This window comes from Acanthaster planci, linkage group LG10 (assembly GCF_054643075.1).
Source record: "Acanthaster planci isolate LZ-2023a linkage group LG10, COTS_SCS, whole genome shotgun sequence".
Classification (NCBI taxonomy): Eukaryota; Metazoa; Echinodermata; class Asteroidea; order Valvatida; family Acanthasteridae; genus Acanthaster; species Acanthaster planci.
In genome coordinates, this window is record NC_141786.1 from 530391 (window position 1) to 553672 (window position 23282).

At 38.7% G+C, this 23282-nt stretch overlaps 2 protein-coding genes across 21 annotated transcripts in view; one reads left to right on the forward strand and one right to left on the reverse strand.

Moving 5' to 3' along the window:
- Positions 1-22383, reverse strand: part of LOC110988921 (fibroblast growth factor receptor-like) — a 94023-nt gene extending 71640 nt beyond the window's left edge. For 3 of the 19 annotated variants that reach the window (XM_087142022.1, XM_087142023.1, XM_087142016.1), the window contains exons 1-5: positions 13372-13728; positions 12766-13125; positions 11344-11721; positions 586-915; positions 133-471 (exon numbers count right to left, since the gene is read on the reverse strand). In XM_087142022.1, coding sequence (XP_086998148.1) covers positions 133-471; positions 586-915; positions 11344-11721; positions 12766-13125; positions 13372-13432 — 1468 coding nt within the window. In that variant the 5' untranslated portion in view covers positions 13433-13728. The other 16 variants (XM_087142018.1, XM_087142019.1, XM_087142017.1 and 13 more) reach the window with 16 other exon arrangements.
- Positions 1-23282, forward strand: part of LOC110990617 (uncharacterized) — a 271293-nt gene that overhangs the window by 164004 nt on the left and 84007 nt on the right. The gene's annotated exons all lie outside the window — the stretch shown is intronic.

Here is a 23282-nt window from a genome sequence, read left to right on the forward strand (position 1 = left end):
AAGATTTATGCTACTTGAGCTTCGAAATGTCTAAAGAGATTAAACAGGTGAGACAACTATCAATTCGATACTTTTGTTAGTTAACTGGAATGCTAAATGTCATTTAAACTGACAGAGGGATTGTAGGTTTACCGTTGACATCAAGTGTCACCATAACTGATGGTAATGGTGGTTGTGACTCTGTAGTATTGGCCTCACACTTCACCTGCTGTCTGTGATTGTCTCGGCCAGGTGTAAATGTCCACATGCTGGTTGTATAAACCAAACCATCACCAGGTCCTCTTGTGGTAGGGCCGATAGTACTCTGCTGGTAGCTATTGGAACCAAGATCCCACTGAATGATGCCTGCTGGTCTGGATTGTGCCTGACAGGTGAAGACATGTGATGCATCTTGGTCTACCATGACTGTACCTCCCGGCGTGAAAACTCCATTTGCGTCAGATAGTGTCATGGATGAACTCTTTGGTGGCACTGCTCGTAAGAGAATAAATTATTGAAAGTTAATGAAACAGAAAAATATCAGGAGTTTTATTTTTCGCCAAAGGAATGGAAAACAGGGTTATTCCCTGAACAATCCAAACATACCTTTAATATCAAGTGTCAGACTGCCACTTATCCCAGCGTGACCTTCTTTATTGGAGGCTCGGCACAACAAAGCTTCTCCATGATTAATCCAAACTGGTGACAAGGTGACTGTACTGCTGCTGATGGTCAACCCATCAGCAGCTACGATGTCATTGCTGTTATCCTCTGTGGCGTTTCTACCTCCAACAGACCAGCTGAATGATGCCCTTGGGTTGATGCCAGGTACGGTACAGTTGAATCGATGGTTCACTCCCTCTACCAGATAGGCTGTGCCTCCAGTGGATGGGTAGGTCCCAGTTGAGTCAGACAAGGCGATACTTGTGGGAAGCACTGTATACATACATGTTAATGCAGTGGTGAAATGGGAAGTATTTTATGCTTGTTTGAATTCCAGAACAAGTGTGAGGGGGAAATGTTCCACAATACAGGGGTACCTGTAGTAGCCTAATTATCTGTTAGAGACCTTGCCGGATCAGACCAGTTTCACATTTTCTGTTACTTAATACACTGAAGTTCATCAACTCTCTACGGGCACCCAATTTTTTATGTTCGGTCTTCTTGGTACAAGCACATTGCACTCACATACTGTAGATGTAGCCTGATAATCACACCCTCTGTGATGTGCCCTCTGTTGAAACATATACAGTATCACAGCATATTGCGTGATCACCAATCTGCCCTTCCCAATATTCGTCTTCGTTGAATCATAATTGAAGCTTATACGAAACGAGGGATGCAAGGGGGTAAATTTACTGCAACTTATTTGGACTTACACCTGAAATATTCTCTTTATATTTATTGTGATTCTGTGACATTTTATGATTAATTCCTGTCATGGCCAGTTGATTACATATAGGCCCTACTTTGTATTCTTTAACGTGGTCTATCTCTCAGATTTCGTCACACTTATAGTCGATGTACACTACTATCACAACCTAGATTGTATTTTCTGAAGTATTTTATTGTTATTCACAGTTTTCACGAAGCCAATTTCCACCATTAAATCAGAAATGGCTTCAGTCTAGACCCTTGTTGATCCTTACTCTACGACCTCTGACCTGAGTGACGTGTGTGTGAACCCCCAAAGAAGCCCCCAGCAGTAGCACTACCATACCACTGCGCAACTTCCAAAGTGATGCCGCTACAAACACAGTGTAGCAGAGGCAACCAGTCATGTCACTTATGCCTCATTCATTACTGCACCATGTGGGAATGGGAGTACCAATAGGTTCAGGTTGAGCTTGCATCATAAACACGATCACGCAATGAATTTCTTTTGAGTCTTCCCAGGAAAAATGATTCCAGGACATTTTTTCCACCGTTCCAAAAAAAAAAAAAAAAGAAAACACTGAGATTTGTAAAACAACTAAAATCAGATTTACTTGGTGACAGTCACGTACATGTTTATACCCAGATGCTTGTAAATACAATATTTTGGCGTTTTTGATAACAGAAGGCACTGGTACATGAACACACAATCCACACATATACATGTGCAGGTCCTTACCATTAACAACAAGTTCTGTCGAAATCGTCTCTCGTGCCATTAGAATAATACCTGTAATTATTGCTATTACATGACAATGATATCGCCCCCTATTCTCATCAGAGAAACTTACAGACAAGATTTAAAATGTACTGAGGAGATTATCATTGTCTCTGGATATGATGTACTCTGAAGTCTTATCATAACCATTGTAGAAATTTGGACTTGCAACTCCTCCATAGAAATCAGCGATGACAATACCCGACGAACCATCTGTACTCTTTCTAGACCACTCCAAATCCCTGAATGAGTAGCTGGCGTCAGATATAGTGTGTAAGTACAGGACAATGTGTACATGATCGGGTTCCCTGCGTAGCTATCGTCAGACTGCAAAGTGACTGTCACATTTTGACTATCAGCTGGTGAAATTACCGAAACAAATAACAGTTCCCTAATTCCTAGCAAAGTACATTGCCTGAAAGGTCCACTTAAATCAACCAATATACAGCCACATGAATCATAATAACGAGTTTAACTTTATGGTGTTAACGCAAACCTTCAATGGTTTACCAGAACCTTTTTCCACCACAAAAACCGACAAGTCTCATTGAACTTCGTGGTTAAGACAGCAAAAGTTTCTGATCTTCAAGCTATTCATTGTGATGTCTCTGTCATGTTGTAGCATTCAATTATCATTCACGTCCCTCACCACTACAATGGTTCCTATCACGTGACAGTTCGACACATCAAGACCAAGACATTCTGATCCAGCCACGACAAAGGTTTTTCAAACTAAAAACTTGATTAGTGTACCTTAACATGAGCAATATACGTTATTTGCAACTGGCTACCATCCTTTAGTACCTTGCTACTGGCAAGGAACGATTCTTATAGAAAAATTCGGAGGCTGTAGTTCACAAAAAATAAGGTAAAAATATTAACCCAAGGAACACACTACCTGCTGTGAAGATAAAGGAATCACTTAGATATCAATAGGTTTCTCAACACAAACGTCTTTTCTATATAAAATACAAGAAGGCAATTCAACTCTCTTCAAAGAGGTTCAGAGTTAATATTTTTACTCCGAAGAACATAGTGTAAGAATCATAACATACAAGCATAAGTTTTGTAATTCTTGTTCATCTATACTATTTATAGAGTCAGTGGACACTGTATACTTTGAACCTCCTATTTGATATGTTGGAATTGACAAATTAGTTGCTGACCTAAACTCTGCTCCACCAATTCACCACTTGGTCAAACTAAATGAGTTAAAACTCCCTGTTTACGCTCATAAGTGCAGGTGACATTAGCATAGTCAAACAGAAATAACCACCCACAAATAAACATACATTAGGTTGGAGCTTTTCGGAGGCTCTATGACCGTCCTCTTGATTCCACTAAAGTAGCTCACAATACTGTGCCACTATTTCCGTTTCTCGTGCAACGTGTCCGCCCTGATGTTTTGACAAAATCACGGGGGGTCTCATACGTGGTCAGATAGTTTTTAGATAACAATAATTTTGTACTCATTTACTGCTTCACCTCGAAGGAAGATGTGGCAAAAGGAATCTTGGGAATCAGTGTAAAACATTTTGAACAGACCTAAACAACCGGGGGTGTTACAGTGGCTTTCCTTCTGTGAAAGGGTTTCTTTCCCGTTAATTAAATAAATACGTTTGTATTAGGCATAAATTACTGATGATGAAGAAAAATCATAGAGCACACTAACACTCTTTTTGTCAAGTCAGGAGGTTGGCTAGAAGATTGACTTGACTTCATCCGATTTGGCAGACCTTCAGCAGACGACTAAGGATAATGGAACACATTTTACACGTCCAGCACCAGATCCATTGTTTCTGAAATCCCATTCCCGTAAAGAATCTTGTTTAAAACTTAACAGCTAGGAATTGTCATTCCATTTATACTTTAATGTTTTGTTTCGCAGTTTAATCATGTCTATTTGGATGAGCTTTTATATGCAACAGCTGACTATCCCTGTCCAAGGGAGGGGGGAGGACGATTGCCCCTCTAGAAAATAGAACAGTAAGAGGGTGGCGAAGGAAAAAGAAAAAAAAGACATAAAGGGATAACAATCATCTATGTGCTTAAAACGGCTCTGAATGTCATGCTCTCTTGGTTCTGTATGGTTGCTGATAGGCGTTTTTTCCTTCATAGTTCATAATTAAAAATGCTCTCTCGCCCTTGGCAACGCTTATGCTTCAGAATGTAACTTCACATCTCAGTGCACTAAAAATAATCTTTATCACTTGACGATTATCACTGTTATCGTACACTAGTATCGCACTCTACCCAACGCAAACCTTTCTTGGTTGTCTTGGCTACAAGAAACACAACTTTTTTTAAAAATTCCTGTTAACAGTATAATGGTTTTAGCGCATGAATTCAGAATGACAATACTTACCGAAAATAATTAGATCGTTCGACGCTTGATCCAAAGGTAAATCACTACCTGTACCTCTTGCTGTAACCCTACACCAGTATCGTCCTCTATCCTCGTTCCATTTCACAGATAAAATTTGAAGTGTACCGATAGAATTAGCATTGTCTCGGGTTATGGTGTATTTTGAAGTGTCATCATAACCATTATAGAAAGTTGGACTTGTCGCTCCTCCATAGAAATCGGCGATAGCGATAGTCGAGGGATCATCTATACTGCTCCCTTTAAACCAGGCCAAATCCCAGAACGTGTAGCTGCCATCAGATATTGTATAGGTACATGACAATGTGGTCGGGTTCCCTGCGTAGCTATCGTCAGACTGCAAGCTGACTGTCACAATTTGACCATCGACTATTGAAAATTGAAACCAAACAACTTCACAGTTTTCAGAAGACGAGCACTGCACATAGAATTGAATTCCAATGGTTGATACCGCCAACCCGTCTGTACATAGTTGATCACACAAACCGACAAGTTTCATTCAGTTTTACAATATCGACTCAAAAGCGTTTGGAAGCCTACCCAAATGAACAATGTTTGTTTGTTTGTTTGTTTGTTTGTTTTTGCATTAGTTAGAATGCTAAACTGTTTACTTAGTGCTTCACGTAAAACTTAAATGTCAGACAACCGTTAACACGTACCGATTGAACACGCTAAAACTTAAAAGTTATTTTGCACACTCCATCCTGCACGGGAGTATTTATATTCAGTAATCAGACAAATCAAAATAATTCCATATTCTTATGAATGGAGGGAACAGAATTATTTAAATGACCATTGCAAAATTAATATCCATTCCTTACCTTTAAGAAAACATGACAGGGCAAATGCAGCAATGTATAGTATGCTGGTTCCCGACGCCATTTCTATTTGTCCTTGGACCACAAGTGGACTACAAAATACCAGACTGACTTATTTGTGCTGCACTGTGTGTAGAGCCTATACAATACCTTCATCGCTTTTGAACCCGGAAATTTTTCTCTCGAGGGTCAAATCACTAAAGCATTCAACATGGAGACGGGGAAAAACGACAGAACTGAAACTGTTCGCGCATAATTATAGCCAAGTATTAAAATAAAGGGTAGATTGCTTTTTGAGATATGCTCAATGCCATATTCGACATGTGATGGAAGCTACTGTCAAAGAGTTTAAAAGTGATCGCATTAGTTCAGATGATCTTCACATGGAAGCTAACTAATGACCTATGATTAGCAAGGGCAACTGGAGATCATCCCAAATACCAATGACAAAGACTGAGCAGTGATGTTTACCCATTGTTCACTTCATAAAATAGACTTGTCAGGAGCACAGAGTCCTGTTCTGCTTTCTTTCGTATGATGTGGCGATTCCATGTTCTAGTTCCACCTTTTTCTAAAGGGCAAAGTCTCTAATGAGAAAAAAAAGTTACACTCTATTTTTTGGGGGGTGTAAAGATAAGGGGGAGAATTTTATGACTTCTCTTATTTAGAAGACGTGGAATAAAAGACCAAAAGCACCGAAAAAAATAAGCCTCTCCTACATCGTCAGAACACTGTGCACATTCTTACTAGCACAGTCACAAAAGTATTGTCTATCTGTCGGAAACGTTCATGACTAGTTACCCCCTATTTGTCGGAAGCATTCATGACTATTTGCCCCTACAGTTAAGTGTTTGTTCAGTCCAAGCCTAAATTCGACGTATAAAGTATCTGCCACAGAGAAACGATACAGTGGCATTGAAGTACCAAGCTCATCGGACATTTATGGCAGATTTTTAACTTGAACCCCCCTTTCATAATACAGGGAGAAATTAAAAACCGCACAAAATAAGTAAAGCACGACTGATGCAACTGAAACATTCTCTAGACGATATATACAAGTCGTGAACGAAAAGGACGCGTAATGTTAAGAAGAAATTTTAAGATAATTCACATTCGATGTGTTTGCGTTAGTTATGCTTCATAGTCCAATACAAACGAATTTCATGTGGCCGTTAAGTATGCCGAGTTTTTACATTTTATCAAATCAGTTACACAGTGCAATGTGTGTATTGAATATTAGCATGTTTGATTTCTTCTTCCCCCTCAATAACAAGCTTGCTTTGAAACCTTCAGAGATGAGGCTAACCCCAAGGCCTTGCGATGTAACCATGACAAGGGCTTTTCAAACGGAAGCACACAATGAGGATGTCATAAACATTAACTCTACATTTGGTTTGGAAAGGGTTAACATCCTTGAGCACCTTCCTACTGACAGGAAGGAAAGATTCCTGTAACAATACTTGACGGCTGTAGTTCAAGGATAACAATGTAAAACGGACTGCAGTATACCTAGGCTTGCCTCTGCAGACATGGCCCTTATTATTGAAAACAGAGGACTTGCGTAATGTCAAAATGTTTATAGTCAAAATGTTTATAAGTTAGATATTTTACTAACTAGTATATCTTTTACTAAGGACAACATACCCTGAAGATAACATGTCACGCGAAACTGTCAACATATATACTGATCTGTACTATTTTGCCAATGTTTGCACTTCCTATTGTAAAAAAAAACCCAAAACAGTATCTTTGAAATTAATATTGGTCTGATATTTGTCACCTTAAAGCTCGATGCTTTGATGCCACATTATGTCATGTGGCAAAGCCATTTGTAACACCGAATGTAGTAAGGTTGCTACTCTGTATCATATCAGACCGTTTATTTAAAAGTATTCCCTTTTTGATGTTAAATATTAATAAATATAAAAAATCAACACCAATAAAAAAACCGAGGACATGTCCATGTTTCACTTTTTAAGTGTTTCCACATTATCAACAGGTAGTCAAACCAGGATTTGTTATATATATTGTGTTTTTGATGTAGTTTGTTTCTGTTAAATTATTTGTCAACCGTACACCAACATGTACACCTGAATGATGATGTATACATTCGTTTCCATTCCAAAATACTGGACTGAGTACTATCGATGACTTTGAACCACCAAGGCATTTTCTTTAAGCCCCAAGGTCGTTGGCAAGGCCTCATTTATGACCTTAAAGCATGATAAATATAGGTCAAATAGCTGAAGATGTTAACCTTACCCGCCTTGTGTTTGTTTGTGGCAGGCGGTGTTTTTTTCTTTAAGGAAGTGAAAACACCAATAGTTTGGACACGAATCAGTACCTTCGATCGGAAGATTGGCAGAAAGGAGAACAGTTTTAACAGAGGGGAGAAAATCATAATTTCAGAGCAGAAACACCCCTTTTGGTCCCAATGACTCACCTCAAAACTTGACTCTTTTTTGTATACTTACTAAAAATAATCAACTCTGCTGAAGCTGCAGCTTGGTCTACAGAGCTGTCTTTGTGTCTGACTGTCACTCTACACCAATATCTCCCTGAATCCTTAGTGAAATTCAATGATAAAATCTGCAACGTGCTCACCAAACTATCATTGTTACGGGATATATTGTATTTTGAAATGTCATCGTAACCATTGAACAGACGGGGACTTGTTACTCCCGCATAGAAATCAGCGATAGCAATCGTCAGCGGGTCGTATGTGCTGCTTCCTTTAAACCAGTCTAAATCCCATAACGTGTATCTGGCGTCAGATACAGTGTAGTTACACGATAGTGTAGAGGGGCTTCCAACGAAACCTTCATTAGACAGCAGGCTGACTGCTACAATCTGGCCATCAACTGCTGGAAAAGAGAGGAGTACGTTTGACAGTATATTTGGCAACATATACTATTTATTAATGGCCAAATGAAAACTTTCACTGCAGTTTTAGCCACTTCATAAGTCATATAGTTTTAATTATGCAAATACAAGTTATGGCTTCAGCGCTACTAAAGCTCATCTAAGTTCCCACGTTTTATTATTTTTAAAGCTATCAGATCAGTAGACATTCACAAGCTCCTGCTGCAACTGCTAGTATATGACAAACCAAAAACAATGATCAAGCTACTTCGCCATCCTGGGGGATCATCATGGCAATTTTCTCCTAATAAGGAAATGAAAAATAAAATAATGAGCATTACCTGCTCTCACCTGTAAAATAGCATGACCACCAGACTACAATGACATTCATGTATGTTAGCACCATATTCCTGCACCTGCCGTTAATGTAGAGTGCGACACTGGAGTGAATAGCTATCGTTTGTTCCCAGTCTAATCTTCATCGTTGTTTAGATCTGCACTTAGCCCGGTAACACTACCAACAGTCAAGTGATACCCTACACTGAACCAGGAAATTCAATTTCGGTCGCACTAAATGCGTACAATAGAACTGGTGTAAGGAGAAATGACTGAACAGAATCTTACATTAAACACTGTCGGCACTGGTTGTTTTGGGTCAAGGAGTCAAAGTTGAAAAGTTCACCTTTGCTAAGTTCAATAGACCCTGGTTTGTGTATTGAAAATATTTAACAACTGTTCAAAGTGACTTTGAGCCTAGGGAATCTTTGTGTCAGGGCTAAGCAAGATTATATTGGGCGATTCAATGAGAAAATTCAATTAAAAAGAAGGGAAGGGGTACGCAGCCGAAAAGTACTGGTGTCATATTAATACATGCAAACAAGTTCCGTGGTATTAAATTTATTCGTAGATCTCTGTCTTTATTGAAAGCGTTTGCATAGGTATTTAGTACAGCAGTATTTTGAAAGTTGGCAGCAATGTGTTAAAAATCGTGAGAACTAACTTAGCGTCGCTTAAATACAATACTGGCACGATAACTGAATAACTGGTGCAAAATCACGATCAACTTGGCATTAAATATGTATATTGACGGAATGTGGCATGATTGCTGTCGATCAAAACTCATCTAGGATTTTAACGTGACTAATCCATAAAGAAAATGGTGGAACAGCAAACTCGACAAGTACATGTTTCTCTTCGCTGCAAAGCAGATACAGAGCCAGGACATAAATACGTAGAATCTTGGCGTATAGCCTTAGAAATTAGCCCATTTTGGCAATTCTACTCACACCCAGTCAGCCTTCTAGAGAAAACAGAATTCATGTGATATCACTTTTTTCATTCATTTAGATGGGTAAACTACTTTACATGCTGCATTCCTTGGGCAGGCCCACTGTTATTATACATGCGTTTAGGATAATTGACATTGCTAGAGGCTTTTGACGAATCGCATTTGAGAAAATGAAAGCCTAAAAAAAGCCCATGAATTATTTTTGTTACACTTGATTAGGTATTAAAAATTGAAAGTACTATTTCTGTTTTGATGTGGTTTATTTCCACTGAATGTTGGACAAAACGTTTACATTTTTTATCGTTACAGAGACTTAGACTGGTCGCTCAAGCAATGACAATACCTGCATAATCTGATGAAGAATTTCCTTTTTATATTTTTTTTAATTATTTTTATTTGGGAAAAAGGTGACTAAGCAGAACTTGTTGGAACTAAAGCCACACTCTCACAAACTATTGTGTAAGTCACAATTTCTTTGTGTAAATGTAGTTAATTAATTTTGACCCACGGTACCTTACATCAATATTCCACCTAAAGGCATACCCTCTTAAAAGTTCTTCACGTTAATTATAGGTTGTTGTCTTTTGGAATCGTTACATGGGTCAGTACGTACTCACAAGGTCAGGAAACAACTAATAATAGATAAAAAAGACCTGTAACCTTTTGGTTGAGTCCATTTCTAAGGATCATCATAAAGTCAAATCGTCGTAAGCAGAAAAAGAGAAGATCATAACATGATTTCAAACTCGATATTGTCTATTTCTAATGAACTTCTCACCTGTACAACAAGTTTTGCATGACCATCAGACTGCAACAATGTATTAATTAACTGCATACACCACTTTTTTACCGTTACGCACGGTGGTTGGTACTGTTGATTGATACTGCATTTACACTCCTTTGGAGTATTGTGCGAAATCTAATTAGCTTATTGACCTCGCGTAACTACAAACAGAGACTGGGTGTTTTCGGTCTGAAATGGACTAGTTTGTGGGCCTATGTTGACAAATTTTCACAAATTCAGAAGAGTGAAAACATCCAAGGATGGGATATGCGCGTTTTGTCAAAACTTGCAGGCATTCTATTACTCCAGATAAAGTGGGTCTAAATTAAACACAGCAAGCTCCTGGCGTCAAAAGCGAGATATAAATAAGGCGTATTCTAGCAAACGCTTCATAACAGATAGAAATAAGCAACCAGGTGTACTGAAGAGAAAGAGCATGCGATTTCTTTATTCTGTTGCAATTAGTTACAGGGTATTTTCTTGCCTTTGGAATGTCAGTGAGCGACTGAGACTCATGATAAGCTGAATTCCATTCACAGACATTGACACATGAATGCTTCGGCATGATCCAGACAACCGGGAGTGACCACATGATCTAATGTAACGTTCTTGATACTGTATGTTGTTTGGCGTGCCCACATGACCTAATGTAACTTTCTTGATATTGTATGTTGTATGGCGTGATCACATGATCTAATGTAACGTTCTTGATACTGTAAGTTGTATGGCGTGACCACATGACCTGATGTAACGTTCTTGATACTTTATGTTGTATGGCAAGAAAATATATAAGGTAGGCTTCGTTACTTATGAATTCGTTCTTTATTTACAAATATCAAATAATCCTCATCAAATTGACTGTTCAGGTGGTTCACTGGGTCCATGGGTAAAGATTTTTTTTCATGTTTATAATTAACAACGAACCCGCAACTTTCTCTAATTAATTCAAATTTTGATTTAATTGATTTTTATTCTTTTCCCCTCATGTTTTGTTTTAAATATGTAGAGACCAAAAGTATTTACATGTAGAACTTCACATCCAGAAAGAGCGACCCATTTATATTACACCAAACTTACCAATAACAGTTACCAGGGTTGAGCCATCATATATACGGTTTGCGTAACCAGTTCTCTGAAACAAAACCTTGCACCAGTATTTTCCTCCATCGTTTGGATACTGCAGCGAGCTAACAGTCAAGATGCTACTTCTGTTTATAGAGTCAATGGATATTGCATACTTGCGGCCTCCTATTGGGTATGTTGGAGTTGCACCCTGGCCATTGACAAATGTAGCTATCGTAGTTGCTGACATAAAATCTGCATCACCTTTCCTCCACTGGATCCGACTTAATGAGTAAAAGCTATCCAAAGCCTTATAACTGCAATTAATATAAGCAGAGCTAGCTTGGTCACCGTACACACGCGGTGGAATAGTAACACCCTGCAAATGGCCAACTGTGAAGGGTCAAAAAGAAATGACAATCTGTAAGGTGAATCAACATGAACGGGCACATTGCATGCACAGCTAATATGTTGCAGCTTTCCAGGCTGCTCTATTATGTTTCAATGCCACTACAGTGTCCCACAATGTTGGCGAACTATTACTATAATCCCAAAGGATGCATGATCCAAATGTTTCAGCGAAATTATTGGGAATCATACAGGGGGTCAGACATATTTTGAAGAGAAATTTAACATTTGCTACTTTTACAACATCATGTTGATGGAGAATATGGCAAAAATGGTGAGGATGAGGAGCACCTAACAACACTGAATTGTCTATAATGGCTAACAGGTCAGTGTAATTTCACTGTATAATAGGTCTACACACGGAGAGACTGTGACATTTGATAGTTTCCATGAAACAGTTTCTTACCTGTAAAACAACATGAACAGTAGATTGCAGAGATATATATGACTCTCAGCGCCATTTCCTGGCCTGACTGCAAAATCCAATACTAATCGACGCTGTTAAATAGGGCTTGGAATTATATTGTGTAGGCCTCGCAATGCACCCCTTGAAACTACATGTACCTTGCAGAACAGAGTTCCTGATCCGTGAACCCGGAAATTCACTTTTGTCGCCACTGAAAAAGTCCCATGTCCTGGTCTGAAAAAAGAAATATCAAATGCGGCCTTCCTCGCGTAGTTTGTGTTCACATGTCGCATAGTTGGGAGGTTCATCATTTTTCTCCTTAAGTCTGGCGCGTTTAGCAAATATTAAATCAAAAATCTAAAAATCTTCGTCGCAGATAGGTTACTTGCAGTGGGAGGTTTAAACATAGGTTTCAAAAACCCTTTCGCAAAATCAACCGCATAACTCTATTTGACACCAATTTGATTATTATGCTCTAGTTTCTGCAATGACACAAACCTGTTAAAGGGCACAGAATAAAAGCTGAAAATAGTATATTAGGTATATTCAGTTATCTGTTCAATGTATACTGCCTTGATTATGTATTTGTAAAAATTTAAAAACAGGTTTAACATCTTTCTCACCATAAACCATCAGCTGAGTCGTTGCTGAGCCTACTGGGCTATTTCCAGTTACAAGATACATCACACTGCAACTGTATTCCCCTTCATCAGCATACCGAACATTTGCTATTGTCAGGTTACTGACTTTGTCATTCCTTGCTACAATATAACCTGGTTCGGAAAATCCATTAACGTAGTCTGGAGTCTGGACTCCACCAAAAAAGTCTGCTATCAAAGTTCCTTTGTGTCTCCATTCGAGATTTCGTAAGTCACCACCCAGTGCATCCAGCAAGAAGATACAGGTTAGGGTCGCTGACTCGCCTTGCGCGCTGGATACTGGTTGGAGTGTAAGGGTTAGAGTTTGGGCGTGATCCATGGGCACTGCAAAGAAAACAGGTAAGCATGATTTTCTGAAGAATGATAACAGTGTTGAACTTTTTAAGTTTTATGTCGGACATATTAAGCACGCGTAAGCCTCTGTGTTTGAGAAATACGATATATTGCCTTACGCTAGTTTATCCAAATACAGCTTCCTTTTTGGTTTCTCTCTTAATCAAGTTTCTTAAAAGAAATTAATGTGATAAAGTTCGTTAATGTGAAAACAGTATAAAAGAAAGATAACCTTACCTTTTAAAGAGTACAACGTCACGATCAGGCGTGCGCACCATGTCCTGTAAACCCTCGCCATCTTCACGTTTGTACTTTCAAATGAGAAAGTGCGGTGGGTCCTAGTTACGAATTACACATGCCGGTGTGTGTTGTTGACCCGGTACCGTTTTTAAATGTCATGCACGGTTAAAGCGGCTCTGCAGTCTTAAAGCATATTGGTAGCTTGAGGATTACACAAAAATCAGCAAAATTCAACAAAAATTAAAAGGCTATCCAAAAAATTAGAAAGTAGGGATGCAGATTACCTCCATGCCACCTCTTTACCGCTTATCAAATGTAATAAACAACAATAAACGATTGCATGTTGAGATACAAACTCACCTCCTACAAGAATAATATGGGAACCAATTTGCACAACATTGGTGGGGTCTATTAATCTGAGGTAACTGCACCAGTACTTGACACTGTCGTCCAGGGTTACAGACTTCACAGTTAAAGAGAAGATACCCCCATCTGCTGATTGTACAGCATCATAGTGGTTCGGATCTACGCCTGGCCCATATGTGATCATGTTTGTACTCGACTCATGATCCAGGATGCTGCTAGCAGCACCTGTCGGTGGTACTGTGTTGCTGATGTCACCTTTTCGCCACTGGATGATAATGGAGTCACTGACACCTGGTGAACAAGTTACCGTTGCATTTTGGCCAATTGTAACCCACTGGTTGCTTGAAATCGTAACTGATCTTACTGCAGCAAGAGAGTACATGAAATACATTATTTTGTTTTTGATATTATCGATAATTACTTTCCATCATTTTAATCAGAAATACTTTTCAAATGAAACATTATGTGAATGCATTTAAAAACGACAGAAAACTCTAAAAGCATCAGCTCAAAATATGGCAAAAAACGAACACGAAATAACCGCAAAACTGAACTAACGTCAGTAAGCATTTGCGTCGAAAGTCGTCACTTGAAATTCACAGTGGGAACAAAATAGCAATTTTTTTTCTCTCTGCAGGAAGGACTGTCATTAATATTTATGTGCACAATGAGTATTAGACTCCAGGTGATTTAATTGTTCATAATCCGTTTCAATTCTTTAGCTGTACTTCATGCTGCGTAAACATTTGGAAACAATTTCTACATGTGTTCTCTCAAAAAAGATGGACAACTAGACTAGTTGATTATTTTCAATAGAACCACAAAAGGGGAAGAACTTTTTACAACTGGGAAAATGTCATTTCCAACCACTTCAATGATCTGAATGACATTTGGAGAGAAACCAAAATGTGGCCCGCACAACATTAAAAATCAATCTAGAGAGAACTACTTCCAAATTTTAATTATCTTTCTTTGAACCAATCCAACTAAAACACACACACAAATATTTTAGCCAAACTGTAGCTAAATAAAACATCACTCTGGAAAAGGCCTTCAATTTCAGCTATTAATCAATTATGAAACTGAGAAACATGGCACATGAAGCTGCTGTCTTACCTTTGTGAAAACAAGACAGTTCAACAATAACGACGAATAATTTTCTTACGGATACCATTTTGAAACGTGTTCTAGTTGCTTTTTGCACTCCGCTGCCTTAACACGGAGAGCCTCTAACTGGCAGCTTCACACAAAACAGTAGAGCCCGTGCAGTGAATCAGGAACCAGCGAACCGACTATATTCAATTGTGTGAAGTTGCCAGTTCGAGTCTCCACATGCCTATGGCGGCAGCGCTCAAAAAGCGAATAGGGCCATTGCTTCAACATACGGGAGTGATGTGGCTTCAATGTATTCCACATATGTTTCACTATTCAACGTGCGGAAATTAACGACATGGACCGTGCGCGGCGGTTACTTGACCGGACCCAAGTAAACCATACGGAAATGTCCTGCAACATGGCAGTCCCCTGTTTAACCTTCTCGTTTTGAAGGCTTCGTTTGCACAAAGTAAACAAATGATCACATTGAAATTCTTTGTATGTGCTCTAGAAGGCTTCAACCGAATAAAACACAACAGAATCATGAAAAGAAATGCTACATACATATGAAATTTAGCCTTAAAGTGGTTACTAAGATGATAAATTATTTCCATTTTCAATCGATCACTTTTGTTTGAATTTCATGAGTTGTATTTGATACTTCTGCGCAGCGCAATCTATACGTGTTTTACGTGTACAAAACCTCTCCGGCCACGTACCCGTGCTCGGAACACTGCGGCCTGTTACACACGTACCGCGGCGTACATGCACATTTACATGTACATGGAATTTTCAACAGAGCAGGTGTACACGTTCATGTAGTTCATGCGTGTATAGAACATGCGAAACTGGGGATATATACCATGAACTTCGACATTTTCCCGCCAACCTTATAATTGCAGATGGACCTCGGTTTCAAAAATAAACTTCATGTTAACTTACTGTACTTATGTTTTCGTCTTTCGTTCTGGAGTTGCTGAATTCTTAAGCTTGCAATGCCGTTAGACTATGCGGAATGAACGGAATCGGTGCTGAGTTAGGTCGATTTGCATATGCGTTTGATCGGGAAGAGGAAAAGAATCTAGCGTAAAACTGTAAGCAAATCTTAACCTTCACACTTCTCTCCACCACAGCTCAATTTTAAAATTTCAGGAAAACTTCCTTTTTTGTTTCTAGCCTTCAAAAACGTACATGAACTACTGCTTACGAAAAGAGCTTATTACAAAAATCACTAGTTTTGACCCCTCTGGTTCTATTTCTCAGTTTTATTTTCACAAAACACGATAGGAAAAGGCCTTATCTTACCATTAAAATATTTTGAGCAGGAATTGTATTTTAAAAACGTGAAGATAAGACGTAAATATCATGAAATGAAGCAGCTGTTTGCGTGGCACAAATTCCCATGGCCCTCGTTACGCCTGCAAATGACCCTAAAAAGGGAACAGGCGCAGTTACTAATTTCCACCTGAAACGTGTACGTGATTCCGTCCTGAATTGCTGGATGCACCAATTTTGAGCCCGGAAATTTCTTTTTTAATCCGAATCAGTAAACTCTGCACATGCTGAAAATAGAGGAACTAGGGATGAACTGGCCCAATTTACACAACAAAGCCGATGCACAATAACCATTCATGGTAAGCTGGGAGTCAGGGCTTTTGTACCAAGGTGGGGGAAATGGTGGTATGCATCAAAGAGGTTGCTGCATAGCCAACTCCTTTTCGGGAAACGCTCTCTTGCAATCATTGCCCACTTGCAGTTGAACCGGGCAATGGTTTGAAAGGGGATTAAGGGCAATCATTTCTCGCTTGGTGAACCATTTCTATTTTGACTTGGTGCCTTACCGTTTACTCTCTAGAATATGTGGACAAGGTAGAACTCTAACGTATAAATTTCCTCATTACAGTATTCGAACTTTGGCCAAACGAAACTGCATTTCAAGTCGTCGGTTTTAGAAGCAAGACTGCTTCACGTGGCATTGATGATAATTTGAGCTATACAAATATAATGACTGAATAGTGAACCTGCAAGGCCACTCTTTGGATTACTTGCGGGGTCACTGGTAAACACGCAAAATCAGCAACTGCAAATGTCAGACATTGTGCTTTGCCAACACTGCACTGCCTTTCGTTGACTCAAATGGTTCAGGATGCACATTTCCACCGTTAATAATAGTTGCATATCACCTAGTCTCTTTTGCTGTATCAGTCTTTCAAGAGCGCCATCATTTAAATACAAGTTATTTAACAATACAAACAACCTTCAAACCTTTGGACGTTTCGTTTTTATGTGAAAAAAACCCAAAACATGTATCGATGGGTTTGAAGGTGGAGACATGAAGTTTTTTACATGCAAAGTGTTAAGCATGAATTTTCCGTCAATTCTTTAAAGTGCGAATAAAATTCAAATCTTATTATGTATATGGATAATTTAAGCTGATTTATCGTATTTTACATGTATTAAGATTAGATTATCTATTGGTTATTTAATGAAAAATAAACACAGTGTTTAGACAATACTTTCCGTTGTACAACCCACAGTTTCAGACACGACTAGGCGCATGCGCTGTATGTACACAACCCGTGCATGCGCCATCCGATCCCTTTCCACGTCCCCTGCACGTCTACTGGCTGTTGTTAGTTGCAAATGTAGAGAAATTGGACTGTGCAGAGTTGCATTTATTCGTTTCTTACTCAGGTTCGTACATAATCGTGTCCACGCATTTCGGGATCTGTTATGGGACACGTGATAATTTTCTGAAAAAATAAGGTCTGCCAACAGCATTTTAACCATTTTTGTTCCCGTGTTGTAATAGTTGGCTTGTCACTCTTCACTTCAGTGTGTATGACTTCAACACATTTAGGCCTTTTTCATTATTTTTCAATCGTGTGCATTTAATTAACACGGAGCCTTTTATAAACATGTCAACATGTATAAAAAGTGTTAAAGCCTGCACATATGTTTATGCGTTTATGCAATAAACGCAAAAACGGGTTTATATCGAAAACATTTCAAACAAATTTGTTAAAAAGTGTTACAGATTTGCATGTAATTTGCATTTATGTGTTAAATACTTGGGTTTTATAGTTCAGCAATTGGTTAGCTACGTATATGTTTATTCATGTACAGAACAGTTTTACTCCTGATCGAGGCCGGGTTATTATTGCGCAACTATGCGGCTGGATGCACTTTTATATTTACATGCAAGGTGCATTCACATCAAGTCACACATGAAGACATGCAGTCAATGCCATCAGTGGATCGAAGGGGCAAACATTTTCTCCACATCCTATCAAGCTTAAATGTTTTAAATAAAATAATGTCAAGTTCAAATTATCAACTGTTTTCGATACGAATGGAGGCTTACAGAGTTGGGGACTTTTCATGGTGTTCCAAAGACGACAAGTCACGTCGGCTTCGCCATCGCCCTTGCCGTTGACTTCGCTTTCCAGACTCGTGAGGGCACTTTTTTATCTTGGCTGGATGGGGTTGTTTTATGGGTGCGGTCCATTATTTCAAGTAAGAACACACTCAACTCTATTCTATATCAGAAAGTCCTTGGAGTACTGAGAGCCATGGATTTGGGGAATTGAAGAACTATGGTACTGAACCACTGGCCCAGACTGTGTGTGAGAAATATATACATGTATATTGCTATGTACGTTAGTTTATCCAAACAGTTTTCTATCCCAAGTAAGAAGGTGATAATGTATGCAATTGTGAAAACGTTGTAAAGTAAGATACTCTTACCTTTGAAAGTCAACGTCACGATTAGGCATGCTCACCATGTCCTACAGTCACCTGCTATCTTCACGTTTGTGTTTTCAAATGAGAAAGTGCGGTGGGTCCTAGTTAAAAATGTCCCATGCCGGTGTGTATTGTTGACCGGGAAAACGTTTTCAAATATCATGCAGGATTGGACACGCTTAATGAGGTCCATAATTCAGAGAAAGAGTTTAAAATACCTAGCCAATTACCAATATTACATATACGTGTCAAATGTGTGTTTTAAACACAGTTAACTCATAGTTTCCAACAGTCTATTTCATTTATCGAAGAGAACATCTATCTTTAGATGCAAGGTTTTAGTAGAACGCGATGCTCCAGTTATATAAAAAGATAATCGAACAATGTGACTTCAACAAAACCACTCTCGCCCCCTGCCCCTAATATTAAACATTTACCATAATAATCATAATGATTACAATCATAAAAAAGTACAACAAACTGAACATTCCTCAGCAGAGGAATGGCTGAGTAGTTCTCAAAAATGGCGTAATTCGATTTTAATAACAGGTTTGGTCCTCGCACAGGCGTGTAGCTCAAATTAACATTTCCTGAATGCAGAAAGATTATCTATGAATATTTGACGAGACCTGCTGCTGACTCAAACCGGCCAACCGACTCCGACAAGCTCTGTGGTCGAATGGTAAAGAGGTCTGCACTGCTAAGCATGAGGTTGTGGGTTCGAGTCGCACCTGAGGAAGGTTGTGAATCGTTTTGAAAGCTCTCGAACAAACACTGAATTTACCGTATTGTGAATATTACATCGCAGTAAGGGCAAAACCTGTTATTTAAAATAACATCTAGCAGGCGCTAATTTTCATTCTAGGGTCATTTAAACTTGGTCTTACCTCTTACTCTTGAAATGATAGAATCTATCACAGGAGTTGAATCCCCAGAGTACAGGACTTGACACCAGTACTTCCCATCATCATCGAAAGTCACTGACGTAACTCTCAAAGCATTGCTACCCGAAGTGTTATCAAAAATATAATGAGAACGGTCTGTGTTTGCGTCGTATATTACATTGGTAACTCCGCCCAAAACGAGAACTGTAACAATTAAGGTTGCTGCAGTATAGTTTGTAACTTCCACAGCACTCACTCGCCATTCAAGAAAAGTGTACACCTGTGACGTATAGCACGTTAAGGTTGCATTTCCTCCTGCCTCCACCCATGAGTCGCCCCCAACGGTAGCACCAGAGACTACAAGGAAGGAAAACTAAAGTAGAAACATTTTTCTTATCTGAATAATTTTTTAAAGCCACAAGTTCAAACGTTAAAGTGTGAAGAGTCGATAATATATATATTATATCACTGTCAAAAACTCTCTTACCGAAATTCAAGTGTTTTTTTTTCGTAAAGCACCTTCCTGCTTATTTGATAAATTACCAAATTTATAACGGGTATAATTTAGTTCACTAAAATCATACCGATAATCCTATTCCTTTTAGTCACAAAAATCACAGCTGAAATAACAGAGGGGCTGTTCTGCATACGTTATCCCCAGATAAAAAGCTTTCAAGGTCATGTTTTGAATGCCCTTTTTGAAATGTTGCACTTGTTTATCGTACGACTAGGCTCCACGTCGAAACTTAAAACTGGTGTCTATACTAGATAGAAATAGAGAAAGAAGCCAACAGTGATATATTAACTTACCTTCACAAAAACATGCGATTCCAACTACAAAGGTGGATATGTAGACTGCTGACGCCATCTTCAGGCAGCACGTACTCTATTTTGACTGAATATTACATTGATTTATCGCGTACATTTCAGGATTGTGTGCAGAACCTGGACAGGGATTTCACTGAAACGACGAGTAGGCTCAACATAAGCAGGTGAATACTGAAAACAAGATCTGACCACAACTTTTACGTCTTTGATCTGCATTTGCAATGCTGAGTTACTTTGCCTTGTGTGGGACCTGTACTAAAAAGTACAGAATATTTAGGGTCAGGCCTGCCGTGAACCCGGAAATTAACCCTTTAGTGCTGAATACGTACAATAGACTACGAGACTGGATGAGTAGGCTTACTGTTGGATTTTAGCAATGATTTGGTAGCAAAATGGTTGGCGTATGGTCTTCCTATGTTGCGACAGAGACATAATATAGTTAATTTCTTCTGAAGTATGGCGCGCTCAGAAGGACACCCATTTGAAAGTATCCCTTTGAAAGATTTCAAGTTTAAAAGCATTTTATTTCAATCTCATAGGCTGTTTATGTGTCTACAGTTCGTGCTCTTGTGGTACGTTTTGCTTCGTTCATTGAATACACGGTAATACAAGAAGTTCAACGTTCAGGCCCAAGTATAATAAAAATCTATAACATCGAAAAAAATTACATGGATAACAACATGTCCTCCTATTCGGGGATTCAGTAGCTATCAAGACTTCGACGACATATTTATTACAGCTGCCCCATCAAATAAAACCGGCGAAATCTATTTTAAATTCGTATTTTCATTTGTGCTATTAAGAATTGCCTTGGATAATCGGAAACGGACGTCTTAATTGAACAATGACTTGCTTAACACATGCAGAGTGTGCCCACGACGCATTGTCAGTTAAAAAAACACAGGCTATTTTGGCATGAAATGAATGGTGGGTTTTCAGTACAGCAGCTGGATATAAAGTTGAATGTACAGTTTTGGAAACAGTATCGTAGCTTATACAACACATCTGAGCATCATGCATTTTAGTGTCTGGAATTAAATACTGAAACTTTTTCAGCGAGAGTTTGGCTACACAGTGCCCCAAATTTACTAATAGATACAAATTACACTTTACCAGTACTTGCCTCGGATTTTTAAAGTTGCTGAATCTTCGGATTGACCAGAAGAGGCGTGGGTGACGAGACAACGGTATCCTCCTTTGTCTGCCCATTCCACAGACTTGATTTTCAGAGGAAAGTCTCTACTAATAGTAAATTCATAGCGAGATGGATCAATAAAAACGCCTGGTGTTGTTACTCCATCAACATATTCATAGATGAGTACGTCAGAGGCTGGGCCTTCAACAACTTTGTACCATTCAATATCAAAAACATCACTAGAAGAACATCTTAAGACCGTGCTTTCATTCGAATCAGCCCACTCTGGAACTATTACAGTTGTGGACCCTGAAACTGAAAGAAAAAGACAGGAGCAAGAGCCAATTGTGATAATTTGATAGGAATTTACCTACTGTATCACAGAAAATCAAATTCATATCATCAGAAAAGAGTCATATGATGTAATCCATGACTTTTTATATGACAAAAATTAAAAAATTGAAAGAAGAGAGCTGCGTTTTTTAGGTTTTTTTGTGAACCAGGGTGTTAACCCGTAGCCTTGTTCTAAGAAAATGTGTACAAAAGATAAATAAAGGAAAGTTAAATACATGACTAAACATAAAAATACCACGATAATAATATCCGGAAATGATATCTTACCTCTGTAAAGACATAGACATCCGACCAAAGTGATGATTATGTTAACAGCTGACGTCATTTCAACGCAAGCACAGAACTTTATTATGACAAAGCGGTAGGTGTCGGTGTTGAACGTAGAACTTGGAGATTTTGTGAACCAGTTCGGCCCTTAAACATGTTTTTTGAAGTGGCAAGTACGTCCAGTGTAAGTAGGTGCAATAAAGAACGAAAAATTAATTAATTCCAACTGGTTAATTTGGTCAATGAAGATACATCCATTTATGCTTTCGTCTCTGATCTAGATGTACATGTGTTTTCAATTCATGCGCCGCATGTGGGTACCTTACAAGCGCTGCTAAAATTGTACAAAAGACAGAGTTCAACCTACTCTGAACCCGGAAGTTCAATTCCGTGGTGCTGAATAACTGCATCGATGGATAGGGAAGTGTACATGTCAGCTTAGTTAGTCACGTTGTTTGGTGGTCGTGTGGATACTCTTTGAACTTCCCATGAAGGTTATTTTGACATACTACAAAGTTTACATTTAACGGGTTTTGCAGACTGTAAACCTCAGCATGATACGCTTTGGTAACTCTTCTTTAACAAAATCATTGTTGAAAAACACAGAGTGTTTTTTTGGGGGGGTTGTCTTCTTTTTCACTGAGCGTTGAAGGAAATAAACAATTCGTACGATTTTCGCACGATGTATCAATTTATAAATTTTGCAAACATTGCACATAAACCAGTGCAAAACGAATTTCTTTCTAAAAGTAGCGTCTCACCTGCAGCAGTCTCTCAACATCTTTTTGGGTGGCGACTTAGATCGTACAAAATCATCGCTGCACATAGGACCTTCAGTCACTAACTACTAACTTTACTGTTAAATAAAGGAATGTTCGTTGCTAAGACTCCACCGTCTTTTAAACAATACTTTAAAATCCGTTCTGTTAAATGCTGAGTCAAATTGAATCAGAAGTTGAGATATATAAGCTTTATCAGGCATAAGATATTTACAACAACGATTTTTAAGTCGAAATTGTAAATCAATTTTTCTTAGAACGTCTGTGGTAAACAATTAAGGACTTTTTACCTTTTATGTACAAGTCAAATGAGCCAACTCTTTCTCGATCCGTGGTTGCCACGCACCAATATCGTGCCTGGCCAAGCAGTGTGACTAACCTTGATGGTCAATGGATATGAAAAATCATCTTTATCGAAGTTGTAGAATCTCTTATGGTGACACTCTATGGTTGTAT